Genomic DNA, 19,109 nt, shown 5'->3' with positions numbered 1-19,109 from the left:
TCTCTTGCTGGGAAGAATTTCTTCTTCTTCCTTCTAGACTAATGTGGCCGGTTGACGTTGCCCCCTTAAGAAAGAGAATATGGTGGATGGAAGTTGGCAAACGGAAGGAATAGTCTAAACTAATTTCATTGGTGAAGTGGGAGGAAGCACTTTTCGGAACTGGGAGTGAACTGGACATTTCCACGACTTTTCTATCAGTCTTGCTTCCGCCTTTCTACGGTGCGGCTGCTCTCTGTCCCTGTGCTGGGCTTTCTGCCAAGGCTCCGGCCTTGAGAGAAAAACTGATAAGGCCTGTATTAACTCCTTTCCAATTAACACAAAACTGCTTTTAACTTCTTTCTTTCGCTCTCTCTCTCTTCTAACCTAATCTGGGGAAAGGGGGGAAAGAGGGGAAAGAGGAGGTGGGGAACCCCCCTCTCTGCCGAGAGGGGTTTACTCTCATTTCTGTGTTACTCTGTTGTATATCTTTGTATATATTGTAGATATTGTAAATTTGTAAATATCTCCCTGCAAACCCTACATCGCTTTGTAAATATAGCTCCACTGCTTTGCTAATTCAGCTTGCGAGTTTTTTTCTTTTCCCTTCAATTTTTTTTTCCCTTTTACTTTACAAAGGGGGAAGGGAGGAGGCTTCTTGGCCTTACCCCTTCCATCCCACGACAACTAAAGACCCTGAAGAAACATGCAGCAAGTTCAATACTGATAATATTTCACTCAAAACCAGACAGGGAAAGCCGAGGCATACAGAGCACATCAAGCTACTATCTCATTCACAGGTACTCTGTAACAGCTGCAGCTGCCAGACTGGCATTAGCATCTTTCTTTGTCTCCTCCCCCAGCTTGGTGCCCAGTAGTAATGCTTCTGAAGGCTGTGGGCGAGCTCTGCGAGGTGAAGGTGCCCATCCACCTCTTACAGGTCCACATCTGTACAATTAGGTTTCAGGCGGCCTGTCTGAATCGGTTGTGCAAATGCCACACAGGTGGCTCCATCCAGTTTGTTCCCCCAGATGTAAATGTAAGAAAGCTCCCTGTTTGTTTTCATGGCATCTGAAAGAGCCACCAGTCCTTTGCCACTCAGACCATTGTTTGCCACTGACAACGCTCGAAGAGTCCTGTTGTACCAAGCCAAGGCTTCACTCAGGTAGATGGCTACAGCATCTTCTATTCTGTTTGCACCAAGATCTAGGGTTTGGTTCTGTTTTAGCAGTTCTCCCAGAAACTTTACACCATTATGGCTGATTTTATTACAGCCAAGAGCAAGGTATCTCAGGCTGGAGTTTTCATACAGTGCCTCACACAGTCGCTCTACAACAAAGTTTTTCATTTCATGCTTGCACAAGTGTAGCTTCACAAGAGAAGGATTGGTTTTCAGTGTCAGAGCTGTGTGAACTGTAGTCTCTTGCACATCACAGTCTCCAAGATCCAGCTTCTCTAAGGTTGAATTGATTTGCAGCATTGAAACAAAGAACATCCCACCTTTCTTTCCTATTTTGTTTCCAGCCACACTCAAATACCTCAGAGTTTCATTCCTATGGACCTCTGTTGCTATCAGCTCTGCTCCACTTGTGCCAATATCATTAAACATGAGGTTAAGGTAGCACAGATTGGAGTTTTCCTGGAGGAATGCTGCCACATGCTTTGCTCCGGCACAGAATAAATAGAATACATAGAATAGACCAGGTTGGAAGAGACCTTCAAGATCATCATGTCCAACCCATCCACCAATCCAACCCACCTAAACAACTAACCCATGGCACAAAGCACCCCATCAAGTCTCCTCCTGAACACCTCCAGTGATGGTGACTCCACCACCTCCCGAGGCAGCCCATTCCAATGGGCAATCACTCTCTCTCTGTGTAGAACTTCTTCCTAACATCCAACCTAAACCTCCCCTGGCGCAGCCTGAGACTGTGTCCTCTTGTTCTGGTGCTGCTTGCCTGGGAGAAGAGACCAACCTCTGCATGTCTACAACCTCCCTTCAGGGAGTTGGAGACAGCAATAAGGTCACCCCTGAGTCTCCTCTTCTCCAGGCTAAGCAACCCCAGCTCCCTCAGCCTCTCCTCACAGGGCTGTGTTCCAAGCTCCTCACCAACTTTGTTGCCCTTCTCTGGACACCTTCCAGCAACTCAACCTCCTTCCTAAACTGAGGAGCCCAGAACTGGACACAGTACTCGAGGTGTGGCCTAACCAGTGCAGTGTACAGGGGCAGAATGACCTCCCTGCTCCTGCTGGCCACACTGTTCCTGATGCAGGCCAGGATGCCATTGGCCCTCTTGGCTGCCTGGGCACACTGCAGGCTCATGTTCAGTCTACCATCGACCAGTACCCCCAGGTCCCTCTCTGCCTGGCTGCTCTCAGCCACTCTGACCCCAGCCTGTAGCACTGCCTGGGGTTGTTGTGGCCAATGTGCAGAACCTGGCACTTGGATGTGTTCAATCTCCTGCCCTTGGACTCTGCCCATCTGTCCAGCCTGTCCAGGTCCCTCTGCAGAGCCTCTCTACCCTCCAGCAGATCAACTCCTGCCCCCAGCTTAGTGTTGTCAGCAAATTTACTGATGATGGACTCAATGCCCTCATCCAGATCATCAATAAAGATGTTAAAGAGCACAGGGCCCAGCACTGATCCTTGGGGCACACCACTAGTGACTGGCTGCCAGCTGGCTGTGGCACCATTCACCACCACTCTCTGGGCTCAGCCTCCAGCCGGTTCCTAACCCATCACAGTATGCTCCCATCCAAGCCATGGGCTGACAGCTTGGCCAGGAGTTTGCTGTGGGGGACGGTGTCAAAGGCCTTGCTGAGGTCCAGGTAGTCTACATCCACAGCCTGCCCCACATCCACCAGGCAGTCACCTGATCATAGAAGGAGATCAGGCTGGTCAGGCAGGACCTGCCCTTCCTAAATCCATGCTGGCTGGGCCTGATCCCTTGGCCATCCTGTAAGTGCTGTGTGATTGCACTCAGATGACCTGTTCCATGATCTTGCCTGGCACTGAGGTCAGGCTGACAGATCTATAATTCCCTGGCTCATCCAACCGGCCCTGCTTGTGGATGGACACCACGTTGGCAGCTTCCAGTCCTCTGGGACCTCTCCAGTGAGCCAGGACTGCTGGAAAATGACGGATAGTGGCTTGGCCAGCTCGTCTGCCAGACCCTAGGATGGATCCCATCTGGTCCCATGGACTTGTGGGGATCAGTCAATACATTACATCTAAGACCCAAACCTGTGACAAACGCAGAATCATGTAAGACAGAGGCAAGAATTTGGAGATCACCGTCTGTAACTCTCTGCACAGGCACAAGACAATTATTTCCAGCTATTTTCACTGTGATCCACTGCACAAGCCATCCTCACAGGCACTTTGAGCCTTCTCCTCAAGTAGATGGACAAAGCAGAGAGCACTTTTTCTTGCCAGGCGTTCCAAAGCTCAGCCTAGCGCGGCAGCTTGGCCCGGGGCCGGCATTTGGCCGGCGCATGTTCCATTTATGGAGATGCGTGAATCTCTCCAGAAAACAGACTGATGATGCAACATTTCCATTGTTCAGCTGTCAGCAAAATGCTGACCTTTGCTCCTGCCAACACAAACTTCCCTGTCAATCAAACTCTTGTTACAGAGGGATATGACATTAGGCCTGCAGACAACAAGCTCCTTGATGGACAGCTCAACGGCAAGGACTCGCTTTTAAATTGCTCAGAGCTTGAAAGCTTGAACAGCCCCAGCTAACCATAGCCACACTCCCCTCTAACCTGAGCTTGAAAAAACACACAACTCATGCTGGGCAGAGTCCAAGGGCAGGAGATTGAACACATCCAAGTGCCGGGTTCTGCACATTGGCCACAACAACCCCAGGCAGTGCTACAGGCTGGGGTCAGAGTGGCTGAGAGCAGCCAGGCAGAGAGGGACCTGGGGGTACTGGTCGATGGTAGACTGAACATGAGCCTGCAGTGTGCCCAGGCAGCCAGGAGGGCCAATGGCATCCTGGCCTGCATCAGGAACAGTGTGGCCAGCAGGAGCAGGGAGGTCATTGTGCCCCTGTACACTGCACTGGTTAGGCCACACCTTGAGTCCTGTGTCCAGTTCTGGGCCCCTCAGTGTAGGAAGGAGGTTGACTTGCTGGAACTAGTCCAGAGAAAGGCAACAAAGCTGGTGAGGGGTTTGGAACACAAGCCCTATGATGAGAGACTGAGGGAGCTGGGGTTGCTTAGCCTGGAGAAGAGGAGGCTCAGGGGTGACCTTATTGATCTCTACAACTACCTGAAGGGAGGTTGTAGCCAGGTGGGGGTTGGTCTCTTCTCCCAGGCAGCCAGCACCAGAACAAGAGGACACAGTCTCAGGCTGCACCAGGGGAGGTTTAGGTTGGATGTTAGGAAGAAGTTCTACACAGAGAGAGTGATTGCCCATTGGAATGGGCTGCCTGGGGAGGTGGTGGAGTCACCATCATTGGAGGTGTTCAGGAGGAGACTTGATGGGGTGCTTGGTGCCATGGGTTAGTTGATTAGGTGGTGTTGATTGATAGGTTGGACTCGATGATCTTGAAGGCCTTTTCCAACATGGATAATTCTATTCTATTCTATTCTATTCTATTCTATTCTATTCTATTCTATTCTATTCTATTCTATTCTATTCTATTCTATTCTATGTTCTCAAAGCAAACAAGCTGGAGGCCTACAGCTGAAAAGCAGGGGAGACAGAAAAAGTGCAAGAGAGCACCTGAAGGGTTGGCAAGGTTTGGTTGTTTGGGGTTTTTTAGCCTTTTTTGTTTTGAACTCACCTAAGTGGGCTGAGTTTTCAATGAGGAAATTTCCAAAGTTTCCAAAAAATTTAAATTAGGAAATTTCCAGAAATTCCAAAAAGGTTAAACAAAAAGTAATGAGCCAGCAATGTGCTCTTGTGGCCAAGGCCAAGGCCATTCTGGGGTGGATTAGAAGGGCTGTGGTTAGTAGATTGAGAGAGGTTCTTCTCCCCATCTACTCTGCCCTGGTGAGGCTGCATCTGGAATATTGTGTCCAATTCTGGGTCCCTCAGTTCAAGAAGGACCTCAGGGAACTGCTTGAGAGAGTCCAGCACAGAGCCACAAAAATGATGAAGGGAGTGGAACATCTTCCTTATGAGGACAGCCTGAGGGAGCTGAGGGCTCTGTAGCTTGGAGAGGAGGAGCCTGAGAGGTGACCTCATTGCTGTTGAGAAAGCTGTGCAGGGTGAGTGCCCAGAGGCTGGAGCCAGGCTCTGCTGGGGGATGCCCAAAGCCAGCACAAGGGGCAGTGGTGGAAGCTGAGGCAGAGGAAGTGCCATGGAAACAGGAGGGTGACAGAGCCCTGGAAGAGGCTGCCCAGGGGCATTGGGGAGTCTCCCTCTCTGGAGATATTCAAAACCTGCCTGGCTGTGTTTCTGTGTTACCTGCTCTAGGTGCTCCTGCTCTGGCAGAGGGGTTGAACTGGATGAGCTTTTGAGGTCCCTTCTAGCCCCTAACATTCTGTGATTCTGTATGATCTTACTTTACAAGATCCATCAAGGCAAAGCTATCTAGAAGTTGAGACCCACCAGGCTTCACTCAGCAGAACCCATTCACACTACAGTTCCCTAGCACCCAAAACTCACCCACCTCCTGTTTACTCCTGCACAGCCAAAAGATCCTGCCCTCTCCTGTGCACCAGGCTCAAAGACAACTACATCAGAAGAGAGAATGGTGTGGCTGCCAGTTTAGCACACTGAAATGGTTTGGGAGAAGGGCAGTAAGCATCAGAGGTGAGAAAAACACCATGCAGCACCTGAGGGTGCTTTTTTGCATCAGTTAGTTTCAACCATGCTGTGGAAAACAGGACTCTGCCAAAGAGAACAATTCTCCAAAGACAATGAGGTGGAAAAGATGCAACTCCTTCACATGTCAGGTGCTGACTGCTGCAGAAGTACCACATTTATCTGAGCACCATGTCAGACACACTACAAGATAATTTACATGTACCATGACAATTTACACACAGAATCATAGACTCATAGAATTGTTAGGATTGGAAGGGACCTCAGGGATCAGCCAGTTCCAACCCTCCTGCCATGGCCAGGGACACCTCACACTACAGCAGGTTGCTCACAGCCACATCCAACCTGGCCTTAAAAACCCTCCAGGCATGAGGCTGCCACCACCTCCCTGGGCAACCTGTGCCAGTCTCTCACCACCCTCATGGGGAACAACTTCTTTCTAACATCCAATCTCAATCTACCCATATCTAGTTTTGTTCCATTCCTCCCAGTCCTATCCCTCCCTGACACCCTCAAAAGTCCCTCCCTGGCTTACTTGTAGCCCACTTCAGATCATGGAAGGCCACAAGAAGGTCTCCTTGGAGCCTTCTCTTCTCCAGGCTGAACAGCCCCAACTCCCTAAGACTGTCCTCACAGGAGAGGTGCTCCAGCCCTCTGCTCATCCTTGTGGCCCTTCTCTGGAAGGGCCAAGACCATTTCACCTCGCAGGTTCCTTTGGAGCCCTGAGGATTTTCTGGCATTAGGAAGTGGATTATTTCCAAGTCCACAGTGGTCCCTTCTCTTTTTGCTTATACTTTCTGAGTTCTAGCTGCCATCCATGCTTCAAAGCTATGAGAAGGGGAAGCTTTAGAAAGCAGAACAGAGCTTGCTGATTTGCTTCTGACAGCTTTGCAAAGCTAATGAATTTTTTTCTGTGCTAATGAAAGTCCTGTAGGCACACAAGAAAGGCATCTTGACATGGAAAGAATAAACAATCTTGGGCTCTCCAAAGAAAAAGGATTGGGGTTTGGAGAAAGACTGTGAAGCTAAACCACCTACTTGCACTGCAGAATCTTTGCTGAGCACCAGGATGTCACAACCCTCAATCAGAATCTGAGTGCAATGGCTGAGGATTCTCTCAGGTTGTAACTTGACACTCACCTTGTGATGACTTAGTGAAAGTGATAAAAAACTGAGTTTGGGGATAGCCATTTTTACATTAGGGCTGGTTTTGTTCCACAAAGTGGTGAGACACTGGCACAGACTGCCCAGGGAGGTGGTGGCAGCCTCATCCCTGGAGGTTTTGAAGGCCAGGCTGGATGTGGCTGTGAGCAACCTGCTGTAGTGTGAGGCAAGGGGGTTGGAACTAGATGGTTCCTTGAGGTCCCTTCCACCCCTAAAAATTTTATGATTCTATGATTCTATGACTGAAAAAAAGTGAGAAATGCTGGGTGCTCTTTGATCCATCCCTGCTTCTGTGCACAGCAACAACAACATGTTGCTTCACCTACAACAGGAGCAGACTTAGGTACAGCCAGGTGGCTTGCAGGACGGATTGGCCCAAACCTACTCCAGACGCTCAGCCACAGGGCTCCTCCATTCCTCCTCCTCCTTCCTTTCTGCTAACCTTCTCTCAAATGAAAATAAATAATTTAAAACTATGTAAAATCATGGCTCATGTGGCAGAGAAAATAGTCCCCTTTGTTGCCCAGGGAGGTAGTGGCAGCCTCATCCCTGCAGGTTTTGAAGGCCAGGCTGGATGTGGCCCTGGGCAGCCTGATGCAGTGTGAGGAGTCCCTGGCCATGGCAGGGGGGTTGGAACTGGCTGATCCTTGAGGTCCCTTCCAGCCCTGGCAATTCTATGAATCTATGATTCTGTGAGTATTTATCAGGGCCACACCACAGTTCACCTATCATGTAATGTAGGAGAATACAGGAGAGAGAAGATTGAAAATGGAATGAAGAATGTTAATCTGTGTTATTGTACATTTAGTAACCATAATGCTGCAGAAACAGTGCTCTAAGCAACAGTGCTTTGGTGTATCACAGGCTCACAGGATGCCAGGGGTTGTAAGGCACCCAAAGAGATCATCAAATCCAATCCCCCTGCCAGAGCTGGACCATACAATCCAGCACAGGTCACACAGGAACACATCCAGACAGGGCCTTGAAAGTCTCCAGAGAAGGAGACTCCACAACCTCTCTGGGCAGCCTGTCCTGTAACCCTCACAGTGAAGAAGTTTCTCCTCATGTTGATGTGGAACTTTCTGCGCTATAGTTTGTATCCATTGTCCCTTGTCCTATCCCAGGGAGCAAGTGAGCAGAGGCTGTCCCCTCCCTCCTGACCCCCAGCCCTCAGATATTAATAAACATTTATTAAATCCCCTCAAAGTTTTCTCCACACTAAAAAGCCCCAGGTCCCTCAGCCTCTCCTCACCAGGCAGTGCTCCAGTCCCCAAATCATCCTTGTAGCCCTCCCTTGGACTCCCTGCAGCAGATCCCTGTCCCTCTTGAACTGGAGAGCCCAAAACTGGCTGCAATATTCCAGGTGAGGTCTCAGCAGGGCAGAGTAGAGGGGGAGGAATAGTCCCAGAGATCAATTTTTGCTAAAGAAAGTTGTGAATCAATGGAATTTTCTGGGCAGAATTCAGACCCACACCCCACCAGAGAGCCAAACCAGGGGAAAGAAATAAAAGCTGAACCCCCAGAGCACCACACCTGAAAGGTTAGAGTCAAAGAGTTGCTGGGTTTTATGGGTGTTGCTTTCAGATTTGGGAAATTACAGGCACCGTGATGAATATTTCAGGCAGTTGATGACAATGAAAAGTAATTAACCCAACTACAACAACAGGTGTTGCATGGGGAAGTGCTGCCTTTTATCATGGAGCTGTGGGTGCATGTGCTAAGTGGAGTCGTCATTTTCTCCCCTCTTTTGTTCAGAGAATGCCCTGGGGGAAAGTATCCCAGCGCCAGCATCTATAGGATATAATGGAACCCCATTAAATATGTATCTGGCTGCCAACCACTGTGTAAAGAAAGAGTAACCTGACTTTGGTTAGGTAAGGCTTTGGGAATAGCACAGCAGTCCCATCGGATCTCATTTACCTTCTACTTCACTGCTGGGTTTGAGGTGAGAGGGAGAGCTGAGAGGGTTTGTGTCACTTTAATTTTCTAATTAACTAATGCATACAATAATCACAGAAACATTCAGCTTGGAACAGACCCTCAGGATCACCAAGTCCAACCATGAACCCTGCTCTACAAGGGTCACCCCTAAACACCCCAAGCACCACATCCAAACCACCTTGAAACACAGCCAGGTTTGGGGACTCCACCACCTCCCTGGGCAGCACATTCCAACCCCTGACGACTCTGGATGGGAAAAATTCTTCCTGATGTCCAGTCTAAACCTACCCAGTCACAGCTTGAGGCCATTCCCTCTTGTTCTATCACTAATCACCTGTGAGAAGAGACCAGCATCAGCCTCTCCACAAGGTCCTTTCAGGCAGCTGTAGACAGCAATGAGGTCTCCCCTCAGCCTCCTCTGTTTCACACTAACCATCCCCAGCTCCTTCAGTTGCTCTTCATCAGATTTATTCTCCAGACCCTTCCCAGCTTCCTTGCCCTCCTCTGCCCTGGCTCCAGCACCTCCACATCTCTCTTGTGTTGAGGTGGCCAAAACTGAACAAAATATTCAAAGCTCTGCTTCCTTTAACAGAAATAGTCCAAATACCCATAACCAGCCCAAAATACCCACATGTGAACATGGCTGGCCATAAATAATTAGAGACAATTGTTGAAACTCTCCTCACAGGGCTGTGCTCCAGACCCCTCCCCAGCTTTGTTGCCCTTCTCTGGACACCTTCCAGCATCTCAACATCTTTCCTAAACTGAGGAGCCCAGAACTGGACACAGGACTCAAGATGTGGCCTGACCAGTACTGAAAACTCATCAGTAACAAACTTAGCTGCATGCATTCCCCAAGGAAAAATGCAAAGACAGCAAGGTATCTGAGAGCACTGGTTATTTTTCTCCGGTAGGACAGAATCATAGAACCATAGAATGATCCAGAATGGAAGGGACCTCCAAAGCTCATCCAGTCTGACCTCCCCACAGTCAGCAGGGACATCCCCAGCTAGATCAGGTTGCCCAGGGCCTCATCCAGCCTCACCTTCAATACCTTCAGGGAAGGAGCCTCAACCACCTCCCTGGGCAACCTCTTCCAGTGTTCCACCACCCTCATTGTAAAGAACTTCTTCCTCACATCCAATCTCAATCTGCTCTGCTCTAGTTTGAAGCCATTGTCCCTGGTCCTGTCCCTGCAGGCCTTTGCAAACAGTCTCTCTGGAGCCTTCCTGTAGCCCCCTTCAGGTACTGGCAGGCTGCTATTAGGTCTCCCTGGAGCCTTCTCTTCTCCAGGGTGAACACCCCCAGCTCCCTCAGCCTGTCCTAGCAGCAGAGGTACAGATAGAGGAATAGATAGAGGAGATGTGTTTGTAAGAGGGGTTTGTTTGTCCAAAGCTAAACAGAGTTTTCTCTTGTAAGGCAGTTGCATGATTTATGGAGGGAAGACTTTTCAGACTCTAAACAACCTTACCAGCCTCTAAACATGCTCATAAAGTTCAGTGTTCCTCCCAGCTGAGGCTGCCTGAGTTCAAAGGTCTGCACAGATATCACCTCATAAACCCAGAATTTATGGGGAACAGGTTACATTCACTGACCCCCAGAGACAAAGGCCAAATTTGACATTGATTATTTAATATCTTCCTGACAAATGCAGCACAGAACAAAACATTACTGTGTGCAGATCTGGAGCCCTCAGTATAAGAAGGACATGGACCTGATGGAGAGGGTCCAGAGGAGGGACACAAAAATGATCAGGGGGTTGGAGCAGCTCTGCTACAAGGACAGGCTGAGGGAGCTGGGGGTGCTCAGCCTGGAGAACAGGAGGCTCTGGGGAGACCTGAGCGAGCCCTTTTTTTTTAAGGACCCCCTCAGGTGGCTCAGTTGGTAGCGCATCAGACCCTTAATGGGAAGGTCGTGAGTTCAAGCCTGCAGTGGGCAGTAGTGTCCTCTCTACTCTAGTCATGAGGTCTGTGGTGACAGGTTGGACTCGATGATCTTTGAGGTCTCTTCCAACCTTAGGAATACCTAATAGCAGCCTGCCAGTACCTGAAGGGGGCTACAGGAAGGCTGCAGAGAGACTGTTTGCAAAGGCCTGCAGGGACAGGACCAGGGGCAGTGGCTTCAAACTAGAGCAGAGCAGATTGAGATTGGATGTTAGGAACAGGTGCTTTAGTATGAGGGTGGTGGAACAGTGGAACAGGATGCCCAGGAAGGTAGTTGAGGCTCTTTCCCTGGAGATATTGAAGGCAAGGCTGGGTGAGGCCCTGGGCAACCTGATCTAGTTGGGGATGTCCCTGCTGACTGCGGGATGGTTGGACTGGATGAGCTTTGGAGGTCCCTTCCAGCCTGGACCATTCTATGATCCCAAACATGCCTGGGGCTGCCCTGCTGTGTGTGGCACCTTGGGAAACTGCTCTCCCACTGCCAGAAGTGAGAATAACTTCAGGAAAGCAACTCTCTTATTTTAACTGAATTCAAACAGTCCCACTGGAGGGGAAGGATGGGAGGATGCTTCCTAGGAGGAAGCTGGCTGCCCAGTGTCACACAGCTGAGTCTGTTATGTGTTGCAGTGAAGCAGATCTTATCACACCTGTGCCCAGAAGTCTCTGCACATCACCACACAATCCTGGCAAGCCAGAAGGGCTGGTGAATAGACTTGCCAGTCCTCTCTCAAAAATACATGCATAGAACCTAAAGAGATCCTCAAAAAAACTAATCACACTAAGAAAGCAAAGCAGCTCCAATGACAGACAAGTAGAGAGGAGCTGTTGAATAAATTCCATGGCATCAAAGAAGTAAAAGCCAAATAATACCTCTGTGCCTGGGAAGATCATGGAGGAGATCCTCCTGGAGGCACTGCTGAGGCAGAAAAATAACAAAGAGGTGATTGGGTATAATCAGCACATCCACTTCTGGAGCCCATATTACAGGAAGGATCTGGAGGTGCTGGAAGGTGTCCAGAGAAGGGCCACAGGATGAGCAGAGGGCTGGAGTTGCTCTGCTATGGAGACAGACTGAGAGAGTTGGGGCTGTTCAGTCTGGTTATATAAAGACACTAACACCAACCTTGGTGAGCACATTTGTATCACTACATTCATTCTGTGCTGAGGAACAAAGACTCCATCACCGTGTAATTAATAAATAAGTAAGAAATTCCTGGGCATATAAAGACACAAAACCAACCTTAGGAAGCCAGCTTGCAACACTAAAATCAGTCTGTGCTGAAAAATGAAGATTCCATGACCATGTCATTTATCATAGTACCACAGTATCAGTCAGGGTTGGAAGGGACCACAAGGATCATCTAGTTCCAACCCCCCTGCCATGGGCAGGGACACCCCACACTAGATCAGCCTGCCCAGAGCCTCATCCAGCCTGGGCTTAAACACCTCCAGGGACAGGGCCTCAACCACCTCCCTGGACAACCCATTCCAGGGCTTCACCACTCTCATGGGGAAGAACTTCCTCCTCACCTCCAGCCTGAATCTCCCCACCTCCAGCTTCATTCCATTCCCCCTAGTCCTATCACTCCCTGACATCCTGAGCAGTCCCTCCCCAGCCTTCTTGTAGGCCCCCTTCAGATACTGGAAAGCCACAATTAGGTCTCCCTGCTTATATAAAGACACTAAAACCAACCTTGGTGAGCAACTTTGCATCACTAAAATCAATCTGTGCTGAGCAATAAAGACTCCATCACCATGGAATTAATAAATAAATAAATAAGTAATTCCTGAGCATGTAAAGATACTAAAAGCAACCTCAGTCTTCACTGCAAGGGCCTCTAGCCACACTCCTGATGTTATGGAAGTCAAAGCCAGGGACGGGGAGGAAGAACTGCCCATTGTAAGTGAAGATCAGGTTGGTGATCACCTGAAGAACCTGAAAGTGTTCAAGTCCATGGGACCCGACAGGATACACCCACGGGTGCTGAGAGAACTGGCAGAGGAGGTTGCTAAACCCCTCTCTATTATATTTCAAAAGTCATGGCAGTCTGGGGCAGTCCCCACAGACTGGAAAAGGGGAAACATTGCCCCCATCTTCAAAAAGGGTAAGAAGGAGGAACCAGGGAACTCCAGGCCAGTCAGTCTCACCTCTGTGCCCGGAAAGATCATGGAGCAGATCCTCCTGGAGGCACTACTGGCTCAGAAGAATAGTGAAGAGGTGATTTGGAACAGTCAGCATGGCTTTGCCAAGGGCAAATCCTGCCTGACCAACCTGGTGGCCTTCTCTGAGCAGGTGACAACATCAATAGCTGAGGGGCGAGCAACTGATGTCGTTTACCTGGACCTGAGCAAAGCCTTCGACACTGTCCCGCACCACATCCTGGTCTCCAGGCTGGTGACACATGGGTGTGATGGGTGACCACTAGATGGATGTCGTAGTTTGGGCTGGGTGTCCTCTGCTACAGGGGTGTTTCCTGTGTCCAGAAGTCCAGCCCAGTGGGTGGACACAGGAAATTAGGTTATTTCCTACCATGATCCCTTGCACCACTATAAGTCACACGGCAGGGTCTGGCACTTCCTCTTTCCTTCCTCCTCGCGACCTGGTAACTGGGGAAGAGATCTCCTGGCCATGGGCCTGGTTAGGCCCAAGGACACGGGGGGATGGGCAGTCTCAGATCTGGCCAGCTGAGACTAGCCTAGCAGTGGGGGGGGGAAGGAGGAGCCCTGGGGGTTTGGGTGCACCCTCAGGTGGGAATGGGATCTCTCTGGGTCTGTTTTGGGTCTCTCTCTCTTGTCACTGTGTTTCTAGCTCTCTGCACACACTCACTGTTCTATTTAAACTTTCCATCACTTTTGCAATCCGTTTGTCTGAGTCGTTATTTCTGCGCGTGGTGGGGAGGGGGTCTGCCCCAACCCATTACAATGGATAAGGAACTGGCTTGATGGCCGCACCCAAAGAGTGGCTGTCCATGGGTCCATGTCCCAGTGGAGGTCAGTGACAAGCGGAGTCCCTCAGGGATCAGTCCTGGGACCAGGCTTGTTCAACATCTTTGTGGGTGCCATGGAAGGTGGCATTGAGTGCACCCTCAGCAAGTTTGCTGATGACACCAAGCTGTGTGGTGCAGCAGACAGCTGGAGGGAAGGGATCCATCCAGAGGGACCTTGACAGGCTGGAGAGGTGGGCACAAGCCAACCTCAGGAGCTTCAATAAGACCAAGGGCAGGGTCCTGCAGCTGGGTCAAGGCAATCCCAGGCACAAGTCCAGGCTGGGCATGGACTGGCTGGAAAGCAGCCCTGAGGAGAGAGACTTGGGGGTGCTGGTGGAGGAGAAGCTCAACAGGAGCCAGCAGTGAGCACTTGCAGCCCACAAAGCCAATCAGATCCTGGGCTGCATCAGAAGTGTGGCCAGCAGGGCAAGGGAGGTGTTGGAGCTACTAGAGTTGCTTTGGGGAACTGTAGAAGTAACAGCTACCCTTCTGGTATTGCTACCTTGGGTTCTGCCACTTTGCAATTCCCTCAGTCTCCTGAAAAGATTAGAAGTTGGTTGGCCATCCCAGCGGTTCATGGTCTCACCAAACTGATCACGCAGAGTTATCCAAATAGTTCTACGTAACTGCCTTGGTGGTCTGTTTTGATTTGATCTGTTTTGGAATGACCTCCTTGGAGGACGTGTATTCCTCACAGATGAAACTTGTATCCACCTGGAGGAAGAATTAGAATTATCCTTCTGTGCCAATTGGTATATGGAATCTTTCAGATCCTTCATGCAACTCTCAATTTTTCCAGACAGCGTTTCATTGGCTGAAACCAAAGAACCACGTGTCATGCTATCCTCCAATTGTCTCATTTAATCACTGAATTGGCCAACCGTAGGAGAAGCTCCACCATAATTTCTTGACACAATTCTGCTTGCCAGAATGTTTGCATAATTAGAAGGAGCAAGTTTGATGATCTTTTTAGCAAGACCAATACCCGCAGGAATGTCATCAGGATTCAGAGTTTCATGTTCACCATAGAGTAGCTCTCTAACAGCAAATTCTCTCAAGTGCTTAATTCCCTCATCTATGGTAGTCCAGGGTTTAGGATTCCATGGAAGATCATCTTGGGAAGGGTATCTCAGGGCAACTGCCATTAAAAGGTGTATCCACAGATTAACCTTACCGAGAGCCCTGCCTAGATGTCTATCTATTCCATTATCCCTTGACAGAGTTCCTAACTGAGCTGCTGACTTGTCTCCAACTGTTAGAGCTGGAGCACCTGTATCATAACATCTACTAAGCCAAGCTAGAACTGGCTCCTTATCTGCCCTGGTGTAGTCTTTATGGACATTTCTTAGCTCCTCCCTCAGAGACGAACAGTCAGTTATGTCATCTTCTTCTTGTCCCTCACCATCAACTGGTTTCCCTAATAATCCTCCTGCCATTTTCTCAAGGATCTCTTTAAGCTGAGAACCACCTTTGCCAGCTCCTATCCTAGCTGCATCTCTATCCTGCTTTGCTCTCACTAGGTTAGCTAGATCTTTAAAACAAATCTTCTCTTCCTCCTCAGCAGGATTTCTTAGAGTAGAGGGCCCGTCACCAGGATCAGTCTCCAGCTCTTCTTCTCCATCATCTTTGGTTTTTCCACTCCTAGTCTTTAAAACAGCCACCTTAACTGAAGCTGTGTTTGAATTTACAGCCACCTTAATAGAAGCTGACAGGCCCTGAGATAAATCAGCTGCTGGGGCAGTGACTTCCAGTCCCACCGAGAGAGTGGGCGGAAATGACGTTGCTCCGTTAATGGCCGACGGAGAAGAAGGAGGAGGAGAAGGAGTAGGCACCATGTTGATACCAGCCACCACCCTTGGCAGCTTGCCAGAATCAGCAGCAAAGTCATTTAGAGCAGCCTTTCCAATTAACTTCTTAGCCCTCTTTTTAACTGACACAGGTTCTGCACACTCCTCATCACTAGATGTCTCTGGGACTGACCCAGAGCTACGCTGTTTCCTCTTTGATCTAGTTTTAATAGCAAAGCACGCCCTGGACATCTTCCTCTCCCGTCGCAAAGAAAACAGTAAATATGCAATCACCATCACCAGAAGCAGATTTATACACATCACATAAACCACCTTTGGATCCCAGCCATCACCTAAAGTTACTCTCTCCTCCAGCGGAATCTTAAAACCCTTTATCTCAGTTGGGAGAGTGGTGGAGGTGACATTTCTGTATCTCACTGGCCATAAGAAATCCACGCATTTTCCATACCATAATCTAACTCTATACATAACCCACAGATAAATTGTCCACACCAAATATTTACCCAGGTAATCCAAAATCAAACCCAAACAATATCTGTAAACCAGAGCCCCAAAAATTGAAAAGAATAATCGCTCTACAAACCGCAACACCTTCATGTTTGCTAATCCAGCTAGAAAACACTAAATCAATCAAGTAATAAATTAAGCTAATTATCTGCCACACATTGGGCAAGCCAAGAAAAGAAATGTCGTAGGGTCGGAAGGGAAAGGCCAGGCCTTCTCCTCCCCCCCGGAAAGTGAAGGGAAAAAAAAACCTCACAGCTGAATTAGCAAAGGAGGGGGTGCTGTATATTTACAAAGCAGCTTAGGGAAAAATGCAGGGAAATATATACAGAATTTACAGTATTTACAATATATACAGAAATATACAACAAAGTAGCACAGAAATGAGAGTTCCCCCCTCTGCTGAGGGGGTTCCCCACCTCTGCTCCCCCTTCTCTCCCCCTTTCCCCAGAGAGGGTTAGAAAGAGAGAAAAGAGAAAAAAATTAAAAGCAGTTATGTGTTAATTGGACAGCAGTTAATACAGGCCTTGCAGTTTATCAGTTTCAAGGTCAAGCCTGGCCGAGAGCCCAGAACGCTGTGAGCTGCAAGCCACCGAAGGAGGGGGAAGACAGACTGATCAGAAAAGTGCAGGAATGCCCAGGATACTCTGCTGCACTCCCAGTTCAGAAGGTGCTTCCTCCCAATCTACCAATGAAATTAGTTTAGATCCATCTTTCATTTACAAACATCTGACCACCATATTCCCTTTCTTAAGGGGACAGCCTCAAACGGTCACAGGAGGTGATTCTCCCCCTCTACTCAGCTCTGGTGAGACCCCACCTGGAGTACTGCCTCCAGTTCTGGAGCCCCTATACCAAGGGGGATCTGGAGGTGCTGGAAGGTGTCTAGAGAAGGGCCACAAGGATGAGCAGAGGGCTGGAGCACCTCTCCTGTGAGGACAGACTGAGAGAGTTGGGGCTGTTCAGTCTGCAGAAGAGAAGGTTCCAGGTGACCTCATTGTGGCCTTCCAGTATCTGAAGGGGGCTACAGGAAGTCTGGGGAGGGACTACTCAGGATCTCAGGTAGTGATAGGACTAGGGGGAATGGAATGAAGCTGGAGGTGGGGAGATTCAGGCTGGAGGGGAGGAGGAAGTTCTTCCCCATGAGAGTGGTGAAGCCCTGGAATGGGTTGTCCAGGGAGGTGGTTGAGGCCCCATCCCTGGAAGTGTTTTAAGCCCAGGCTGGTTGAGGCTCTGGCCAGGCTGTTCTAGTGTGGGGTGTCCCTGCCCATGGCAGGGGGGTTGGAACTAGATGATCCTTGTGGTCCCTTCCAACCCTGAATAATACTATGAAATTAACATATACTATGATCTATAAGCCTGCTTGCAGCACTAAAATCAGTCTGTGCTAAAGAATAAAGACTCCATCACCATGGAATTAATAAATAAATAAGTAGATAAGTAATTCCTGGGCATATAAAGACACTAAAACCAACCTTGGTGAGCAAGTTTGCAGCTCTAAAATCAGTCTGTGCTGAGGAATAAGGACTCCATCACCACGTCATTTAAATGAATAAATGCATAATCACCGCACTCAAGGTGAGGAGAAAGTTCTTAATGGAGAGAGTTGTTAGCCATTGGGATGTGCTGCCCAGGGAGGTGGTGGAGTCACCATCCCTGGAGGTGTTCAAGAAGGGATTGGATGTGGCACTTGGTGCCATGGTCTAGTCATGAGGTCTGTGGTGACAGGTTGGACTTGATGATCTTTGAGGTCTCTTCCAACCTTGGTGATACTGTGATATGCTGTGATAAACCCTGGCTAGTTTTTGAGCATGCCAAGGCAGGTTACTTTCCAGGTTACATGAAGGTGGCCTGTCCACCCGTTTGGTCAGTGCCAGGTGGTAGTCAGCGTTCCCGATTGGGTGGCGTTCATCGGCATGTGCCAGTGTCATGATATCTATAATCATCAGGAGTTCCCAGTGTAGGAGAAGGCAGCTCCTTTTCCCCCATCAGGTGTCAACACACCGTCATTTGGCTTAAGTCTCATCCAGGATCACCATATCTGGTTGGACCTGATGACCCAGTTTGTCACATCCAGTATGGTCGCATCGAGTTCATCAAATCCTTGTGAGAGAATAGAATAGAATAGAATAGAATAGAATAGAATAGAATAGAATAGAATAGAATAGAATAGAATAGAATAGAATAGAATAGACCAGGTTGGAAAAGACCTTCGAGTCCAACATATCACCCAGCACCATGTAATCAACTAAACCATGGCACCAAGTGCCTCATCCAGGCTCTCCCTAAACACCTCCAGGGATGGTGACTCCACCACCTCCCTGGGCAGCACATTCCAATGGACAATCTCCCTTTCTGGGAAGAACTTCTTCCTAACATCCAGCCTAGACCTCTCCTGACACAGCTTGAGACTGTGTCCTCTTGTTCTGGTGCTGGTTGTCTGGGAGAAGAGACCAACCCTCACCTGTCTACAACCTCCCTTCAGGGAGTTGGAGAGAGCAAGAAGGTCTCCCCTGAGCCTCCTCCTCTCCAGGCTAAGCAACCCCAGCTCCCTCAGCCTCTCCTCACAGGGCTGTGCTCCAGACCCCTCCCCAGCTTTGTTGCCCTCCTCTGGACACATTACAGCATCTCAACATCTTTCCTAAACTGAGTGGCCCAGTAAACTAAGGGACAGAGTACTCAAGGTGTGGCCTAATCACACCTTGAGGGAGGCATTAGTCAGATGCTCTCCCCTCCAAGAGCAAGTGACTTTGCCCAACTAACTACGCCATGGGCTGGACTCACATGTGACGATGACATCGCCACGGAAGTTTGTTTTGCTAGCAGTCAGTGGCGGCCTGACTGATAGTCCTGAGCATGGAAGCCATGCTCCAGAGACTTGTGCAGAGATCAACTTGGTTACCACAAAGGGCATCCAGCAGGACCACTCATGGCCATGTCACTTAAATAAATAGAATAGAATAGAATAGAATAGAATAGAATAGAATAGAATAGAATAGAATAGA

The 19,109-nt window shown here is 49.1% G+C and overlaps 1 protein-coding gene across 1 annotated transcript; it reads right to left on the bottom strand.

Moving 5' to 3' along the window:
- Positions 1-770: 770 nt before the first annotated feature.
- LOC137440451 (leucine-rich repeat-containing protein 34-like) lies at positions 771-18,903 on the bottom strand. Its single transcript, XM_068136710.1, is given in 4 exon segments — positions 771-838; positions 841-1,649; positions 3,192-3,334; positions 18,889-18,903. Coding segments are annotated over 4 exon segments (1,035 nt in total).
- Between the last annotated feature and the right edge of the window lie 206 nt (positions 18,904-19,109).

Source organism: Melanerpes formicivorus, unplaced genomic scaffold, assembly GCF_026170545.1.
Source record: "Melanerpes formicivorus ecotype bairdi unplaced genomic scaffold, bMelFor1.0.p_v2 SCAF_4, whole genome shotgun sequence".
In the NCBI taxonomy this organism is placed as follows: Eukaryota; Metazoa; Chordata; class Aves; order Piciformes; family Picidae; genus Melanerpes; species Melanerpes formicivorus.
This window is presented reverse-complemented; position numbering and strand designations above follow the sequence as displayed.